This window comes from Parambassis ranga, chromosome 9 (genome assembly GCF_900634625.1).
Source record: "Parambassis ranga chromosome 9, fParRan2.1, whole genome shotgun sequence".
NCBI classification, from domain to species: Eukaryota; Metazoa; Chordata; class Actinopteri; family Ambassidae; genus Parambassis; species Parambassis ranga.
Window position 1 is genome coordinate 19,939,754 of NC_041030.1, and position 15,333 is coordinate 19,955,086.

At 40.9% G+C, this 15,333-nt stretch overlaps 3 protein-coding genes across 4 annotated transcripts; all 3 read left to right on the plus strand.

Annotated features, from left to right (window-relative positions):
* On the plus strand, positions 1-9,668 carry LOC114441106 (volume-regulated anion channel subunit LRRC8A-like). Its single transcript, XM_028413886.1, has 4 exons — positions 1-170; positions 714-837; positions 4,112-6,230; positions 6,360-9,668. The coding sequence occupies exons 3-4, from the start codon at positions 4,119-4,121 to the stop codon at positions 6,633-6,635; spliced, it is 2,388 nt and encodes a 795-aa protein (XP_028269687.1). The 5' UTR covers positions 1-170; positions 714-837; positions 4,112-4,118; the 3' UTR covers positions 6,636-9,668.
* Positions 9,669-10,314: 646 nt separating this feature from the next.
* ppil3 (peptidylprolyl isomerase (cyclophilin)-like 3) lies at positions 10,315-12,105 on the plus strand. Its single transcript, XM_028414642.1, has 6 exons — positions 10,315-10,394; positions 10,664-10,738; positions 10,919-11,012; positions 11,094-11,161; positions 11,248-11,366; positions 11,449-12,105. Exons 1-6 carry the CDS (start codon positions 10,350-10,352, stop codon positions 11,573-11,575), a joined length of 528 nt encoding a protein of 175 aa, XP_028270443.1. The 5' UTR covers positions 10,315-10,349; the 3' UTR covers positions 11,576-12,105.
* A 115-nt stretch (positions 12,106-12,220) lies between these two features.
* LOC114441510 (3-oxoacyl-[acyl-carrier-protein] reductase FabG) lies at positions 12,221-15,332 on the plus strand. Of its 2 annotated transcripts, XM_028414475.1 has the most exons (9): positions 12,221-12,309; positions 12,444-12,614; positions 12,782-12,960; positions 13,543-13,636; positions 13,730-13,799; positions 13,872-13,908; positions 14,220-14,283; positions 14,362-14,532; positions 15,229-15,332. In XM_028414475.1, exons 1-8 carry the CDS (start codon positions 12,286-12,288, stop codon positions 14,518-14,520), a joined length of 798 nt encoding a protein of 265 aa, XP_028270276.1. In that variant the 5' UTR covers positions 12,221-12,285; the 3' UTR covers positions 14,521-14,532; positions 15,229-15,332. The 2 variants fall into 2 exon arrangements, with proteins under 2 accessions (XP_028270276.1, XP_028270275.1); XM_028414474.1 differs by lacking the exon at positions 15,229-15,332 and having other exon boundaries at positions 14,362-15,040.
* The last annotated feature ends 1 nt before the right edge of the window (position 15,333 follows it).

Genomic DNA, 15,333 nt, shown 5'->3' on the forward strand with positions numbered 1-15,333 from the left:
GCCACCGCTCGGTGTGGCTGTGCAAGAAGAAGAAGAAGAAGAAGCGCTGTCTCGATGGTGCTGGAAAAACAACCGCTAGCTAGCTCGCCTGCTAGCAATAGCTAACACAGTTTGTTTACTACTGTTGATATTAACGTAGCTTCAGGTTTGAACGCAGCACACCTTACGAAGTAAGTTGGACATCCCGGTAGTATCGTGGCTTGTTCACATTGCACCACTGGCCGTAATAAGTGCAGCATTTGCTAGATGCAAACTTCCAATGTCAGAAAAAATGTCAATGGACAACATGTAGCTAGCTCACTAGCTAATAGCGGCGTAGCTCTGCTTTTACATCAATATTCTAGTTTATGCAGTATAATGAGAAGTGGCCTAGCGTGTTGTTAGACACCGGTGTGTAGTCTGTCAAACGTAGCGTGTCATTTTATTTAGCGATATACAGAAATAAACGTCGCGGGTCAACTTTGAGTAGCTTGCTCGGATGCTTAGCTGGATGACAAAGGCATCCCATGCTAATACGGGCAGTGGCTGATTGACAGTCGGTGCGACCATCTGAATAACACTTGTATCTTAAAATAGAGATTTTATTTGACATATTGCGTCAAACAATCATCAGGGTTGTTTAGGAGCGATGTGTTATTGTTGAAATAGAACTTATATAAGAATAAAGGTAACTTTCTTGTTAAGATAGCAAACAGTATCTATGTGTTTTCCAGATCTGTTAAAACTGCATGGCGATGAGAGGAGCAATGGTTCATTACGAGTTTGGGATACACACAAAGTGGCTGGTCCACCAGGGACATCATCAAACACTGGAGCACAGATAACACCTCCAAACTGGTGAGTATTAAATATTAAGGATGCAACATGCTACTGCTACATCACCCATCCTTCCATCCATTCAGACTGTACTGTTGGTGCAGTTGCTAGGTGTGTGACAGTTGATCTGAACTGCAGCCAATGTAAATATACTTTTATGGCCAAGGATCAGACTGGGCGTCTCAACTTCTCGTCTTCCTGACAAAGTACAAGCTGTGGTGAATGCCAGCAGTTAATTTTTGTTGTTTGTGTTTTTTGAAGGGGGGGGGGGTGGCAGGGGTGCAAAAGGTGACGCTGAAGTATTCCAATGAGACACTAGCTGGAGACAGCAGCTTCTATAAGATAAACAGGATCTCCTCCTGAAGGTCGAGGGAGGTGCTTCTCAAGGCCCCCACAGACAATACTCTGGGTATTATTAACGGAAATGGCTAAGAATAGAGAGCAGGGGAGCAAGGTGGCTCCGCTGGCGGTCGTGTTGTTTGGGTTAAACAAGCCAAAACGGAACATCATCTTTAGAAGGGTGACTTCTCAAGTTTGCATGCAGGGTGTGTCACACTCGCACAAGGCAGGAGGTTGATTTAGAGGGCTTTAACTGGCTCTGATTAAAAAAAAGCAGAAGTGAGGATCGCTCTTCGCCTGTTTATATATGGGGAGTTTGTGCTGTAAGTACCCTAGTTAATGAAAGACATTAAGAGCATTTTTATCTACCACTTTAATTTTTGAGTAATTCATTTCAATAGCTAGAAGAAGTATCTATACAGCCTATTGCTTTTTGCATGTCTGGTTAAATAAATACGTTAAAGACTTCACTTGCTAGCAGTAGACATAAAACTTTTGTTACTACTTTTTTTTATAATTTATAATATAGTTTTGTAGATAAATAACCAGAAAGAAAAGTGTGATTTGAAATGTAATGCCGTACAAACAGATGGATGCATTTTTTTTTTAAATACAGCTTTGTTCATTGATTTTTAAGCTCTTGAAATAAGTGAGTGTAACAATCAGCATCAGAATATAAAGGTGTCTGTCCTTGCTGATTAGTCTGTTGATGAGAAGCAGACAATTTTTTTTCTTGATTATGCCATGGTGAACTAATGTTTATCTTAATTGGTTTGTTTATAATGTTTATACTCTGCACACACACACTTACCTCTCGCTTTGCCTGTATGCTGTCAGTCTTGTTTTCTATTTACTTCTTAGAAACAGTCTGTTAAATCTTCATCTGAATCTAAGGCAGAGTAAATCTGAAAGGCAGGTAACTTGACTTAGGCTTGTGCAAAATCGTATCGTGTGCAATTAATCGTCAGAAAACCTGTCACAGATTAATATTTGCCACTTAGTGCCTCGTCATGATGACGCATTTTTGTGTGCGATGTACTCTCACCATCACCCGCAAGCGTGCAGATGTGAGCCCGCAATAACAATAATGGCGGAAGGCAGTGGTGTTCAGTTAAATGATGCGGAGCAGCACGTTCCTAACAGAAGTTCAACGTCTGATACTATAAGTATGAAGAAAGCCGAAGAAAGCACAACAAGGCCACAATGCCGGCTACAGCTGTAGCATATAGTGCCGCGCATGCATATGTGACATGCATTAGGTGTGAAGCGTGGAGCGTTGGTTGTTGCCATAGTAACTGGATGTTTTTTGTTATTAAAAGAATGAATTCCGACTGGAGAAGCTGCCTCCCGATCTTTATTTACGGACTCCACAGCAAGAAAGGAAAACATTACAACAGCGAAGTCTCCTCCAGCAGATATTGGAAAGAATTCCACTCAGCCGAGAATCCGCGATACGTTTAGTCATCGTGCTCCTTACCACCAAACTAAGCGTTGGAAGAACATAACAGGTTGATTTGCACAGACACACATTTAAATGTGGAATTGTCCAGTTTGTTTGTAATGTTCTTTCTGCTGCTGTTCTCCAGTATGAGTGAAACATGCACTAGTGTGGGACATATTCCAGTCACAGGTTCATTTGCACAGACACGTTTTTTTTGACTTGAAATAATCACGGATGTGACTTTTCTGAACGTATTTGTCCTGTTTAATTAGTTTGATTGCTGCAAAAAAATATAAAAGGAGTTTAACAGTTAGCTGTGTGTCCAACTTAGGTAGGCAGGGCTGTTACCGTGGTGACAGGCTGACACACAAGAAGCATACAAAGCAGCCATATTTGTAGTCTTTATCACACTTTAAGCAATATATCTGTCACATTGATCATCCTTCAGCTGTATACTACTTTTCCACATTCAAATCACACAGCGTGTGCTTCTTATAATCCTATGGTATTATTCCAGCCTCAGACCTTTCATATGGTATATTCACAGGCTATTCTTTAAGGTCAGTGACTTCATACTGTTCTTGTCTTCAGTTGTTTCTTTTTCATATCTTCCTTAATATTCAAACATTTTCTACTTTTCAAAAATAGGAGCTTCATCTTTTTAAATTCTTAACCGTGTTTCAGCAAATTAAATTCAGATTGCAGATTCTCCAGCAATTCAGAAGCAATCCTTCACATCAGCATTCAAAGCAACGCTTCAGCTGCAGCAATCAAAATTGCATTTTCCTCAGGAAATGCTTTTCTAGTTTTAATGTTGATATGCACTCCTCTGTGACCTTAAGATAATTTGAAGGACAAAGCTACTTTAAATGTTTGCTTCATTATTATTTTGAAGCAGTTTGTGCATCTGTTATCAATACATATTTCAAACATGGCTGGTTGGTGACTAATCACTAATCACATCATCAGCTGAGGCTGTTAGAATGAAGTAGTTAACTTGACTGATGATTTGTCAGTATCATTTTAGAACAATGTGGTGATTTAGAGTCAAAAACATGTCAGTGCAATTGTCATCAATTAATCATTATCGGCTAAATGCCACAATTACTCGTGATTAATTTTTTTGCCAATATTGCCCAACCCTAATCCGTATCTGGTTGCCATTTGTCCAAAACATTTGAAATGCCGTGTCCATTATTATTATGAGTTCTTCTGGAAGCAAGATTAATTACCCCTGCTTAACAATAGTTAAATCAATAACATGGTGCCTTTCTCAGTAATGTCAAACAGGAAATTCTTTGTCACCGTCTGTGTTTCTTTACTGCTGGCAGCCTTCAAATTAAGCATCTGTGCTGTTCTGATGTATGAGCTTGCTAGTTAGTGATGTATTGATTTACAGACTTGGTATTGTGTTGTGGGGTTGGAATTCAGCACGGTTTTTTATGTTTAACAATGCTATTGAATTTAATATATCTCTGTACAGAGTAATAATTCTCTTACATGTTTTAATCCTAGAAAAACCATGATCCCCATCACCGAGCTGCGGTACTTTGTGGACACACAGCCAGCGTACCGCATCCTGAAGCCATGGTGGGACGTGTTCACCGACTACATCTCCATTGTTATGCTCATGATTTCTGTGTTTGGAGGGACGCTGCAGGTCACACAGGACAAGATGATCTGCTTGCCCTGCAAATGGGTGGTCAATGAGACCTGCAAGAAGAATTTTAGTACCGCTTTCTCCACATCGTTGTACCTGGAGCCCAAAGGGATCCAGTATGATCTGGACCGCCACCAGTACAACTATGTTGATGCTGTGTGCTATGAAAACAGACTGCACTGGTTTGCCAAGTATTTCCCCTACCTAGTATTACTCCACACCCTTATTTTTTTAGCTTGCAGCAACTTTTGGTTTAAGTTTCCTCGGACTAGCTCTAAACTGGAGCACTTTGTATCCATTTTGCTGAAATGCTTTGACTCTCCGTGGACAACCAGGGCACTATCAGAGACGGTGGTTGAGGAAAGGGATCCAAAACCAATGAAAATGAACGGCTCAATGGACCACAAAGAGTCGGTAATAAGCGAGGATGTTGAAGCGAGTGTTCCTATGCTCCAAAGGACAAAGACACGCTTTGAGCAGGGCATTGTAGATAGAACAGAAACAGGAGTTTTGGACAAGAAAGAAGGTGAACAGGCAAAAGCTCTGTTCGAAAAAGTGAAGAAGTTTCGTATACACGTGGAAGAAGGAGACATCGTGTATAAGCTGTACATCCGTCAGACTATTATCAAAGTCATCAAGTTTATTTTTATCATCTGCTACACGGGGTATTACGTGCATGATATTAAATTCAGTGTTGACTGTTCTGTAAATATAGAGAGCCTCACCGGTTACAGCGTGTACCGTTGTGCTCACCCTCTGGCCACACTTTTTAAAATCTTAGCCTGTTTTTACATTAGTTTAGTGGTGGTGTATGGTTTGATCTGCATGTACACGCTCTGCTGGATGCTCCGGCGTTCTCTAAAGAAGTACTCTTTTGAATCGATACGAGAGGAGAGCAGCTACAGTGACATACCTGATGTGAAGAATGACTTTGCATTCATGTTGCACATGATAGATCAGTATGACCCTCTGTACTCCAAACGCTTTGCTGTGTTCCTCTCAGAGGTGAGCGAGAATAAGCTGAGGCAGCTCAACCTTAACAATGAGTGGACACTGGACAAGCTCAGGCAGAGGATCACTAAGAACTCTCAGGAGAAGTTGGAGTTACACCTTTTCATGCTGAGTGGCATTCCAGATACAGTGTTTGATCTGATGGAGTTGGAGGTTCTTAAACTGGAGCTAATCCCTGATGTTACCATCCCTCCGATCATCGCCCAGCTCGTCAACCTGCGAGAGATGTGGCTTTATCACACTCCAGCCAAAATCGAAGCTCCAGCTTTGGCTTTTTTGCGTGAGAACTTGAAGTCCCTGCACATCAAGTTCACCGACATAAAAGAAATTCCTCTGTGGATCTACAGTTTGAAGAATCTCAGTGAACTTCATCTGACGGGGAACCTCAGTGCTGAAAACAACCGTTACATTGTCATCGACGGGCTCCGAGAGCTCAAGAGGCTCACAGTTCTTCGTCTGAAGAGCAATCTTACCAAGCTACCTCAAGTCGTGACTGATGTGGGCATGCAACTCCAGAAGCTTTCAATAAATAATGAAGGCACCAAGCTGATCGTGGTCAATAGCCTGAAGAAGATGGCGAACCTGACAGAACTAGAGCTAATCCGTTGCGATCTAGAACGCATACCACACTCGATCTTCAGCTTGCACAACTTGCAGGAGATCGATCTGAAGGACAACAACCTGAAGACCATTGAGGAGATCATGAGTTTCCAGCACCTCCCTCGGCTGGTCTGCCTTAAGCTTTGGTACAACCAGATTGCCTACATTCCAAAGCAGATCGGCGCCCTGATCAACCTGGAGAAGCTCTACCTGAACAGGAACAAGATCGAGCAGATCCCCAGCCAGTTGTTTTACTGTCGCAAGCTCCGCTACTTGGACTTGAGCCATAACAACCTGACCTATATTCCAGTAGACATTGGCTTCCTTCAGAATTTACAGTATCTAGCAGTGACAGCCAACAGGGTGAGTACATACGAGATAACTGTTTTCTTTGTTGTTGATTATTTCGTTTTCTTTGGTGATCATACCAAAAAGTTGCACCTGCAAATTCTAATTTCTTCCTTTTCCACTCTCTATTCCTGTGAAATAAAGATTGAAACCCTGCCTAATGAGCTGTTCCACTGCAAGAAGCTTCGCACTTTGAACTTGGGGAACAATTGCCTGCAGTCTCTACCGTCACGCTTTGGAGAGCTGACCTCGTTGACACAGCTAGAGCTGAGAGGAAACCGTATGGAGTGTCTGCCCGTAGAGCTGGGAGAGTGCCGACAGCTGAAGAGAACCGGCCTGGTGGTGGAAGAGGACCTGTTCAACACGCTGCCCACGGAGGTCAAGGAGCAGCTGTGGAAAGCTGACAAAGAACAAGCATGAACACATCTGTGTCAGTGAGTAAACGCTGACGCCGACACTGACCAGCTGGGTGTGGACGCAGGATTAACGCCCATGCTGTCCCAGAGGTGTGCAGATGAAGCGGGCAGCAGTCCTGCTGCAGTGTACTGCCAGTAAGGTTGGGCACTGAGAAGCAACATGCTGATCCTGGTTGTTCTCTTTATTTATTTCTTTACAAACAATTTCACAGGCCTTTACATTATAACCCATGTACTCATGTCATGATGCTTTTTAGCAATAATGTAGCAGTACTGATCACGTGTTTACATTTTAGGTTGTCGTTTCATATGTCAGAAAAACTGTAGGCCAGCTTTGCTTAAAAAAAAAGAGACAGTACTGAAAGTGATCAGCTTATTAACCATTCGAAAATTAATCCCTAATAACCCAAACAAATCCGGGAAAACTAATGTTGTCACGATAGGGTGAAGACTGAGACTTCGGTGTCGGAGGGTGTTGTACCAATTAGGATGAAGAAGGTCACTGAGGCCTTGATCTTGTTAATAGTACAACATGTGATATTAGACCATTGGAGAGCATGATCCTGATAGAGTTCCATTTGGCAGATTTAAGGGCATGATGACATTTGATGGGGGAAAATAAGCAATTATTCTACTTGTAATGAGTACTGGTGAGTCATCCCTTCAAGATACCCAACCCTTACTGCTAGTATTCAGTGGGGATTGAACACATTTATTTAATGGCCATGTTGCATTTATATGTTGTTTTTTTCCCTTTGCAATAATTGCACAAAAAAAAATGAACAAATCTGAGGGAACTGTAGAAAACAGATGATCAGCATCTTCATGATAACACCAGTATTGGTTTTTACCTTTGTTTAGGTGAATATAATTTACTGATACTCTCCTGCGCTAACTGTTATTTTACCATGGTAATAGGGGAGTTATGTTTCTTTAATTTGATTTAACCGCATTAAAAAATCCTCTGTTAAACTTTGTTGTACAATATGTGGGATCACAGCCAACTTTAGATCTTAGTGTGCAGTGAGGTGAATAATTCAATGAAGTATTTTATGCTGATGTAGGATATAAGAAAACTGCAATAATGGCCATTTCTAAAAGTTCATAGTAGTGACAATTGTAATTGTACTTTGCGAGCTGCGTTCCACTGAATGAGAAGTGAACTAAATCTATTATTATTATTCCGTTACTTTTAAAAGCCATGTCCTACAGATTAGTTGCCTTAACGTTTGTGTTCTCCTTTCATTGTTTGTATTTCTGTTTGTTGTGGACCATCTTTGGATTTCAAGCTGCAATGATTACTCGGCTCCAGGTGATTATTTTTTGTTGTTGTTGTTGCTCTAATGCGTCATTTCATCACTTCCTGTGGACATTTCACAAGTGACAATACTTGACATGGAAATTCACTTTACACACAAACATTTGGTGTTTTATATTGATGAAACAAGGTTTTCTGTTCTAACCTTATCTTGTGTTATCGGCTGTGCTGACTTTATTTTAATTCTAACCAGTGTCATTCTGCACTGCTGACAAACACAAAACCTTCTGCAAGCCATTCTGAAGTGGGTTTAGGGTAACTTGTCAACAAATGGTGCAGTTTTTGTTCATGTGTTTAGTATCAGATGCAATCCTTGTAAAAAAAAAGAAAAAAAAAACATGTTTAAGGAGATAAAATACAAGAATTGTTGTTTTAAAACCCAAAATTACAATATAATATCTGACTTTTATTACATCTGAGTTAGCTGTCTTGAAAAGGTCCACAGTGGGGAAAAAAACTTTTTTCTATCATTTCCTTAATTATTTTTCTTTTAAAATGTGTTTACCTGTAGAAAGAACTTTGTAGTTTTTGCCTGAGAGCGACTTCTTCTGCGTGTTTTGCTTCTTCTGATTCAGCACAACAAGGGTGTTTGTGTTTAACCTGAGAAAAAAAAAAACAAATCAGTATTAATATAATTTAATAAGGGCGTGGAAAGCTGGACAGTAGCAAGATGCCGTATAGTAACTTGGTTTAAAAGCATAAGAAATGCATCCATTTTAGTAGTTAACAATGCTATGTTGTGCAATGTTGCCTTTATTTACATGATATTAGTTGTGTAGTTTTCTAATGCATTGGCATTCCATCGGTGTTACTACAGGCATGATGAGAACTGCAAGTACTGAAGTAGATTAGAGATTCGAGAGTTGCACTATAGCACCTCTCTCACAAGTTACACATAGGCGAGTAATTATATACAACACATGGTTTGTGTGTTTTTTGTTTTTTCAGCATGTGAAGGTTAAACTGAAAAACTGCCAGCTTTGAGATTAAAATGGCTTTAGGTTAGTATGTATTTATAACCTGCTCAGAAAAAGTTAAATTCATTTAAAGTCCCAAGTGGAGCGTTTTTTTTAAAATGGCACCCAGAACACATCAGCAATACGCCTCCGATTAAGACAATCAACTATTCTAATTAAGAGTGTTGGAGTGAGTAGTGTGGTCAGTTACATAGGAGTTGGTTTTTGTAGGTTAGGTATCAGTAAGTAGATTACAGTTACATTTATGTGTCATGGTGAAATATGTTTGTCCGTTTTCCCCCCACTCCTTTCTTTCTTTCATTTTTCCCCAATTTTGACAGCTATTAGTATTATTATAGGGCAACTGAATCTCTCAGGAAACCAGCTAGTACTCACTTATTTTATGAGTTGATTGCCTATTTTTTTATTACACCTGGTATTTTTATTAATTTAAACAGTTGTGATAACATTTTTATATGCATTTATATACATTCTTTTCTAGTTTGGTGTATTTAATATTGACTGCTGGTTTTAAAAAAATACAACAACAATATGTGTTTTCAAATACAAGCCACCTCTGTTGTTGTCAATAACCATGTTATTAATTGTGTTATACCCAGCTAGTGTCTTTGTTGTGAGTAGTACAGTTGATGTGTGTGTGAGTTGGGGCACTGTATGTTTGCATGATAGGACTTTCACACTCTGATTTCCCTGTTTGTTGTTCGTTCCTCCTAAAAATCACCACTTTGGGTACAAAAATCATTTACCACTACACTACACATTTACAATCATGAGTGATATGCATATCTGGTTTTGTGCAGTGGTTTCTTTTTCTTTTTTTTTGCCAAAAATGTATTTTTTCTTTTTCATGTAAATCATCAATGCAACAGTATTGACATGCAAAAGTGACTGAGTTTTCTGTTTGAACATGTCTCATCATGTTCTTGTACACCATCCACTTGGATAAAATAAACTTGATAAACCATATTTATCTGAGTTTGTTTGGGCTTTTGACTGAAACATTTGTCATCTGGCCAGATGTCAGATAAAAAGGTTTTAGCAACTAATGCAGAAGTTCTGAGTTGTTTTATAGACTTGTGCAAAAAATATAAAAGCAAAGCTGGATTGTCTCATATTAGGACAATGCACTAGTTTCTTCAGTTACTAATTTTACCATCTTATGATGTACTGCTGTCTTCAAATTGATGGAGCATAATTATCTCTTTTTACTTAATCGACAATCAAACAGCTGTACAGCTAGCTTGTCATGTACATGTAAAAGCAGTCAACTATATTGTTTAACTGTATATCGAGTATGTATTTCACATATGAGCACTTTCTAATTACGTGAAAAACGTCTGCCCGCAAGTTAATTTCCCCGTGTACAATATCTTTGAACTCATTGCGGAACCATTGAACGCCGTTCTTGAATTCCTAGACGGACATGTTTCTTCGACGGACGTGGAGACGGACGCAACGTTTAAAAATGGTAAATTTCATTGTAGGACTTTCTTGTAGCTTGTAGTCACAAATAAATCAACAAACCGTAGATTAAAATATTGCTTGATTTTGTGAGTTATCAGAGCAAACGTAGATACTTGCTAGTTAGCTAACTACGCTAAAATATTAGCATAATGTACTATTTGCTACTACAGGCTAAGCTAAGCTAGGACGGCAGCAGCAGCAATGAGTGCATGTTACTGTGCTTCTTGAAAGATTTAAAGACTTCTTGGTGCTTTCTTTTTATTTCTTTTATAGGCTGTTACACTCCACACAGACTTAGGAGAGATTAAAATTGAATTGTTCTGTGAGCGAACCCCGAAGACATGCGAGGTGAGTTTCATGCTCATGTTTGAATTCTGTGTGTTCATGTTACAATGGAAGAATTTACATTACTGTTATTAATGTACGTGGGCTGACTGGCCGACACTAGTGTTCACACGAGTGTCTGCTGATAGAAATCTCCACTGTAAATACAAGACTATGTTATATCAATATTATTTTATTTTTCAGAACTTCCTTGCTTTGTGCGCCAGTGGGTTCTACAGTGGCTGCGTCTTCCACCGAAACATAAAAGGATTCATGGTTCAGACTGGAGACCCTACCGGTGTGTAGCTTCCGGCCCTGCACCTGATCAATACCTGAAATTCTAATGCTAACCTCATGTCATTTCTTTTAATCGATACAGGCACAGGCAAAGGAGGAACAAGTATATGGGGCCGCAAGTTTGAGGATGAGTTCAGTGAACATTTAAAGGTCAGCAGATCCTCTTCCTCTTTGTAATATTTTTTAATGAGCAGTAAGAACTGAATGTTGTCCGTCCTGCATTCTTCTGATTTCAGCATAACGTGAGAGGAGTGGTCTCGATGGCAAACAATGGCCCCAACACAAACGGCTCCCAGTTTTTCTTCACCTATGCCAAACAGCCACATCTGGACATGAAGTACACAGCCTTTGGAAAGTATGCAACGTTTTAATAAGAATAAGCAGCTATGCGACCCAAAGTGAGCATGTTGCACGTGTAATCTTACTCTACCTTCTAGGATAATTGATGGCTTGGAAACACTGGATGAACTGGAGAAGCTGCCTGTGAATGAGAAGACGTTCCGACCGCTGACTGAAACTCGGATAAAGGATGTGACCATTCATGCTAACCCCTTCGCTGGATAGCAGACGTACAGGCCCTTAACGCAGACATGGACTCTTGCTCCTTTCAGTCGGCAGTCTGCGGTGCCTCGCCAAAGTGAATATGGATAACTTGTCAGAGGATGGAGATTTTTAGTGGAACCTCCAGATATGATGTGCTGACAGTGAAGCTGCTGAGTTGTCTTAACAAAATTCATTTTCTTTATATCAGCATTTTCTAGTAGGAATGATACAGAGTAAGTTCTAATCCTCGGTAAAGTTACTGTCTGTGGGCCAGATTTAGCAGCTTGATGCAAAATTCATGAGGAATTCTTCACTTTTCTCAATATGCGGTATAATTATGAATGTAAAGGGATAGTTCGGTGTCTTTACAGAGGGGCTGTACGACGTCTCTGTGTTACAGTTACAGTACATGCTGTGGACTGGTCAGCATAAAATCACTGTTTTGTCAGTGGAGTCTGGTGGCTGTAAAAAAGGCAACATAACTGGTGACACGAATTCTTGATGTAAATAATTTGACAGTGTTTTGTACTAAATAAAACTTTCATAATTAATCTTTTGTTTTTTTTTTAACCCATACGTGAATTCAAACTGTTCTGTGTGTAAATATTTCATATTTGAGCTGTTTGAACTACAACTCCACGCTTTCGCGCTGAGTGACGTCATCAGCAGTGGACGAAGCATGTCGCGCTAGCATTAGCAGGTCCATACAAACAGCGCAGAAAGAAACTATCATGGCCTCAGACGATGCGTGTAAAGTAAGTTTACAGTCCTGCACACGCTGCAGGTATTTATTGTGGAGTTTGAACCAAGTTGGTTAATTTATGCAGGTGAATATACGTTATACACACTTTATGGACTCTGAAGTTACTGACGTGTGTGTTTGCTGTAGGTGTCTTTGCTGAAGGGGAAAGTGGTCCTGATAACAGGGGCCAGCTCGGGGATCGGGGCAGGTACGAGCGTCCTGTTCGCCAGACTCGGAGCTTTGCTGGCTCTGAACGGCCGCGACGTGGAAAACCTCAACAAAGTGGCCCAACAATGCACCGAGTGTGGAGCAGCTGAGGTGCACTGCGATACCGTCACAGAGTGCAACAAAATTACTGTTTAATGTGAAGGAGTGATCTAATTTAGTGATATAATGAAGAGTCTGTACTTTGATATTCTTTGGACAACCTGAAATATTTCCGTGCTTTCATGAGAATGATGATTGTTTTGTTTGTTTCCGTCCAGCCCTTACTTGTTCCTGGAGACCTGACCGATGAGGAGACGGTGAAGAAGACGGTGGAACAAACCGTCGCTCGCTTCGGCAGGCTGGACGTCCTGGTCAACAGTGCCGGCATCCTGGCGATGGGCAGCATCGAGACGACAGACCTGGCTCAGTATGACAAGGTCATGAACATCAATGTCAGGTAGGACTGTAAAGATGTGCAGAGAGTGCAGCAGCCTTTTAAAATGATGCTACAGCATAAACAGGTAAATGCACCAGCTGGAGTAAACTGAGGTGCAGACAGAATTCGTGGGTCGGTATCAGGCAGACTTCCATTGGATAATTAGCGATTAATTGCATTCAGCTGGCAACAAGTTATTTGCAATGAGCAGCTTCTCCTGACTTAAACAACATCTCTGGAGGGAAACGGTTCAATTATGGGCCCGCATTAAGCAAAGAAAACAACTAAAACAATTCAAATGGGGAAAAAAATCAGCAGTTGTGCTCATGGTTATAATTAACAGAACATTTCCACAAGCACGATGGGGAAGAAAACCACTCATCTGTGAGACCAATAAAAAAAAAGGCTTCAATTTGCTAGAGAGCATAAAGATCATCATGTCACAGAGTGATGGGTGGGATGAGAGGTGGGTGAAGGGATGCTCCCATCATGCCGAGCGCCTACTGAACAACCCAGTGGGGGGCTGAGTTATGTGTCAGTCTGTGTCTGTATGTGTTTAATTTGTTTTATACATCAGAATTAAAGGTCGATTCTTATTGACAGATCTGTTTATCACCTGACTCAACTCTGTGTGCCCCACCTGATCAAAACCAAAGGCTCCATCGTCAATGTATCCAGCGTCAATGGACAGAGATCAGTGAGTTTTACACATTTGGCTTTAATGGATGCTGTTTATAATGAGGCACCCTGTGAGAAGTCTGTTTTTTTTTACCCTCATCTCTCTGTGTAGTTTCCTGGTGTGCTGGCTTACTGCATGTCCAAGTCAGCCATTGACCAGTTCACATGTTGCACAGCTCTTGGTGAGTTGAGACCGCTGTGAACGTCACATGAGCAGCACAGATTCAAATATTACTGCTTTTTTTTTATTTCAGAGCTGGCATCGAAGCAGGTCAGAGTGAACTCTGTGTGGTAAGTGTAATCTCTCTATGCACAAAAGTATGTGGACACCCAGCCACCATGTGCGCCTCTGGTTTTCTGGCTTTCTTTGCCACCTATTTGTAAAATTTAAAGGCAGGCGATGAGGTCAGGACAGGCAGGCTCCTTTACACAAAAATGAGAGGATCTTTCCTTTGAGTTCCTTTTTGTGATGACAGACACACAAAGTTATCATTTTCCTCTGGCTTCTGTGTAAAATATTGATCAATAAATAATGCCAACTGCTGCATAAAGATTTCCGTCCGGCCACCAGCATACAGCTAAAGCTGCTTTTCTCTCCTCAGCCCTGGCGTTATCATCACAGAAGTCCACAAGAGAGCAGGACTGGACGAGGAACAGTACGCCCAGGTATGTACTCAAAATAACGTGCAACTCCAACGTGAAGTCATCCACATTTTTTTACCATCTTTTTTTTTTTTTAACCAGTTCCTTGCCAAGTGCAAGCAGACCCACGCCCTTGGACGCCCAGGTGAGGTGGAGGAAGTGGCACAAGCCATCGCCTTCCTGGCCTCCGACGCCGCCACCTTCATCACTGGAGTCAACCTGCCTGTAGACGGGGGTCGCCATGCCATGTGCCCCAGATGAGAGAGAGAGCATGTATGTTATCATCACATAGCACTCTGCTAATATATAGCACCTTCAAACTTTAAAAGTCTGCCTGTGTTTTTGTATTGCGCGGTACCAGGACCTGACAGCTGCAAGGTGTGAAATGAACAGAAAGGAGTGGGCAGTTTAAATACATTTTATTTTTCTCCTTTTCTTTGATGAACAAGCTGCTGCTGAGTTACCTGTTGAGTCGACCTTTATTCACGCAGCATAAGCTGTCTGTACAGACCAAACACTGTGACTCCATGTACCCCTTATAGTTGAGTTGAAAAATCCTCTGAGTTTATGGATGGGTGGGATTAAAGCTTCAAAATGACCACAAGCTGGGCTGAAAGATGACACCAAAGCCTGATTTTAAGCTAGTCAGAATTTAAATAATCTTTAAATAGAACCCACTGATAATAAAGGCTGCATAATTATACATTTGGACAAAATCATTTTAACTTATCGTGCCAGACTTGTACAAAGAGTATTGAAAAATAAAACCATGAAAATTTAAGTTAAGAGTTTTGGCCTGTGTGTATGTACAGCCTTCCCTTTTAAAGCACAGATGTAGCTTTTGCTGAGAGCTGACATCGCACGAGTGTCGACTGTTGCAGCACCCGGTGTCACCTCTGTTTGCTGTGAGACAAGAGGTGGAGGACGAGGTAGCATCTTGACTCGCTTTTTTTTCTTTTCTTTTTTCAGTTCACACGGTCTTTGGCCCCACGCAGCAGTTGTTGGTGTGATAATATCTGTTTAAACATGGGGCCTCTCAGCGTTGGACACTCTCATAAAAGACCGGACACACTG

What these genes read in the sequence shown, in the direction of transcription:
- LOC114441106 (XM_028413886.1), top strand. Translation starts at nt 4,119, where the DNA reads ATGATCCCCATCACCGAGCTGCGGTACTTTGTGGACACACAGCCAGCG. An exon ending in TAGCAGTGACAGCCAACAGG is followed by an intron (nt 6,231 to 6,359) that starts GTGAGTACATAC and finishes TGTGAAATAAAG; the next exon opens with ATTGAAACCCTGCCTAATGA.
- ppil3 (XM_028414642.1), top strand. Translation starts at nt 10,350, where the DNA reads ATGTTTCTTCGACGGACGTGGAGACGGACGCAACGTTTAAAAATG. An exon ending in GGACGCAACGTTTAAAAATG is followed by an intron (nt 10,395 to 10,663) that starts GTAAATTTCATT and finishes TTTCTTTTATAG; the next exon opens with GCTGTTACACTCCACACAGA. An exon ending in AGTTCAGTGAACATTTAAAG is followed by an intron (nt 11,162 to 11,247) that starts GTCAGCAGATCC and finishes TTCTGATTTCAG; the next exon opens with CATAACGTGAGAGGAGTGGT.
- LOC114441510 (XM_028414475.1), top strand. Translation starts at nt 12,286, where the DNA reads ATGGCCTCAGACGATGCGTGTAAA. An exon ending in CCTCAGACGATGCGTGTAAA is followed by an intron (nt 12,310 to 12,443) that starts GTAAGTTTACAG and finishes TGTTTGCTGTAG; the next exon opens with GTGTCTTTGCTGAAGGGGAA. An exon ending in GCGTCAATGGACAGAGATCA is followed by an intron (nt 13,637 to 13,729) that starts GTGAGTTTTACA and finishes CTCTCTGTGTAG; the next exon opens with TTTCCTGGTGTGCTGGCTTA.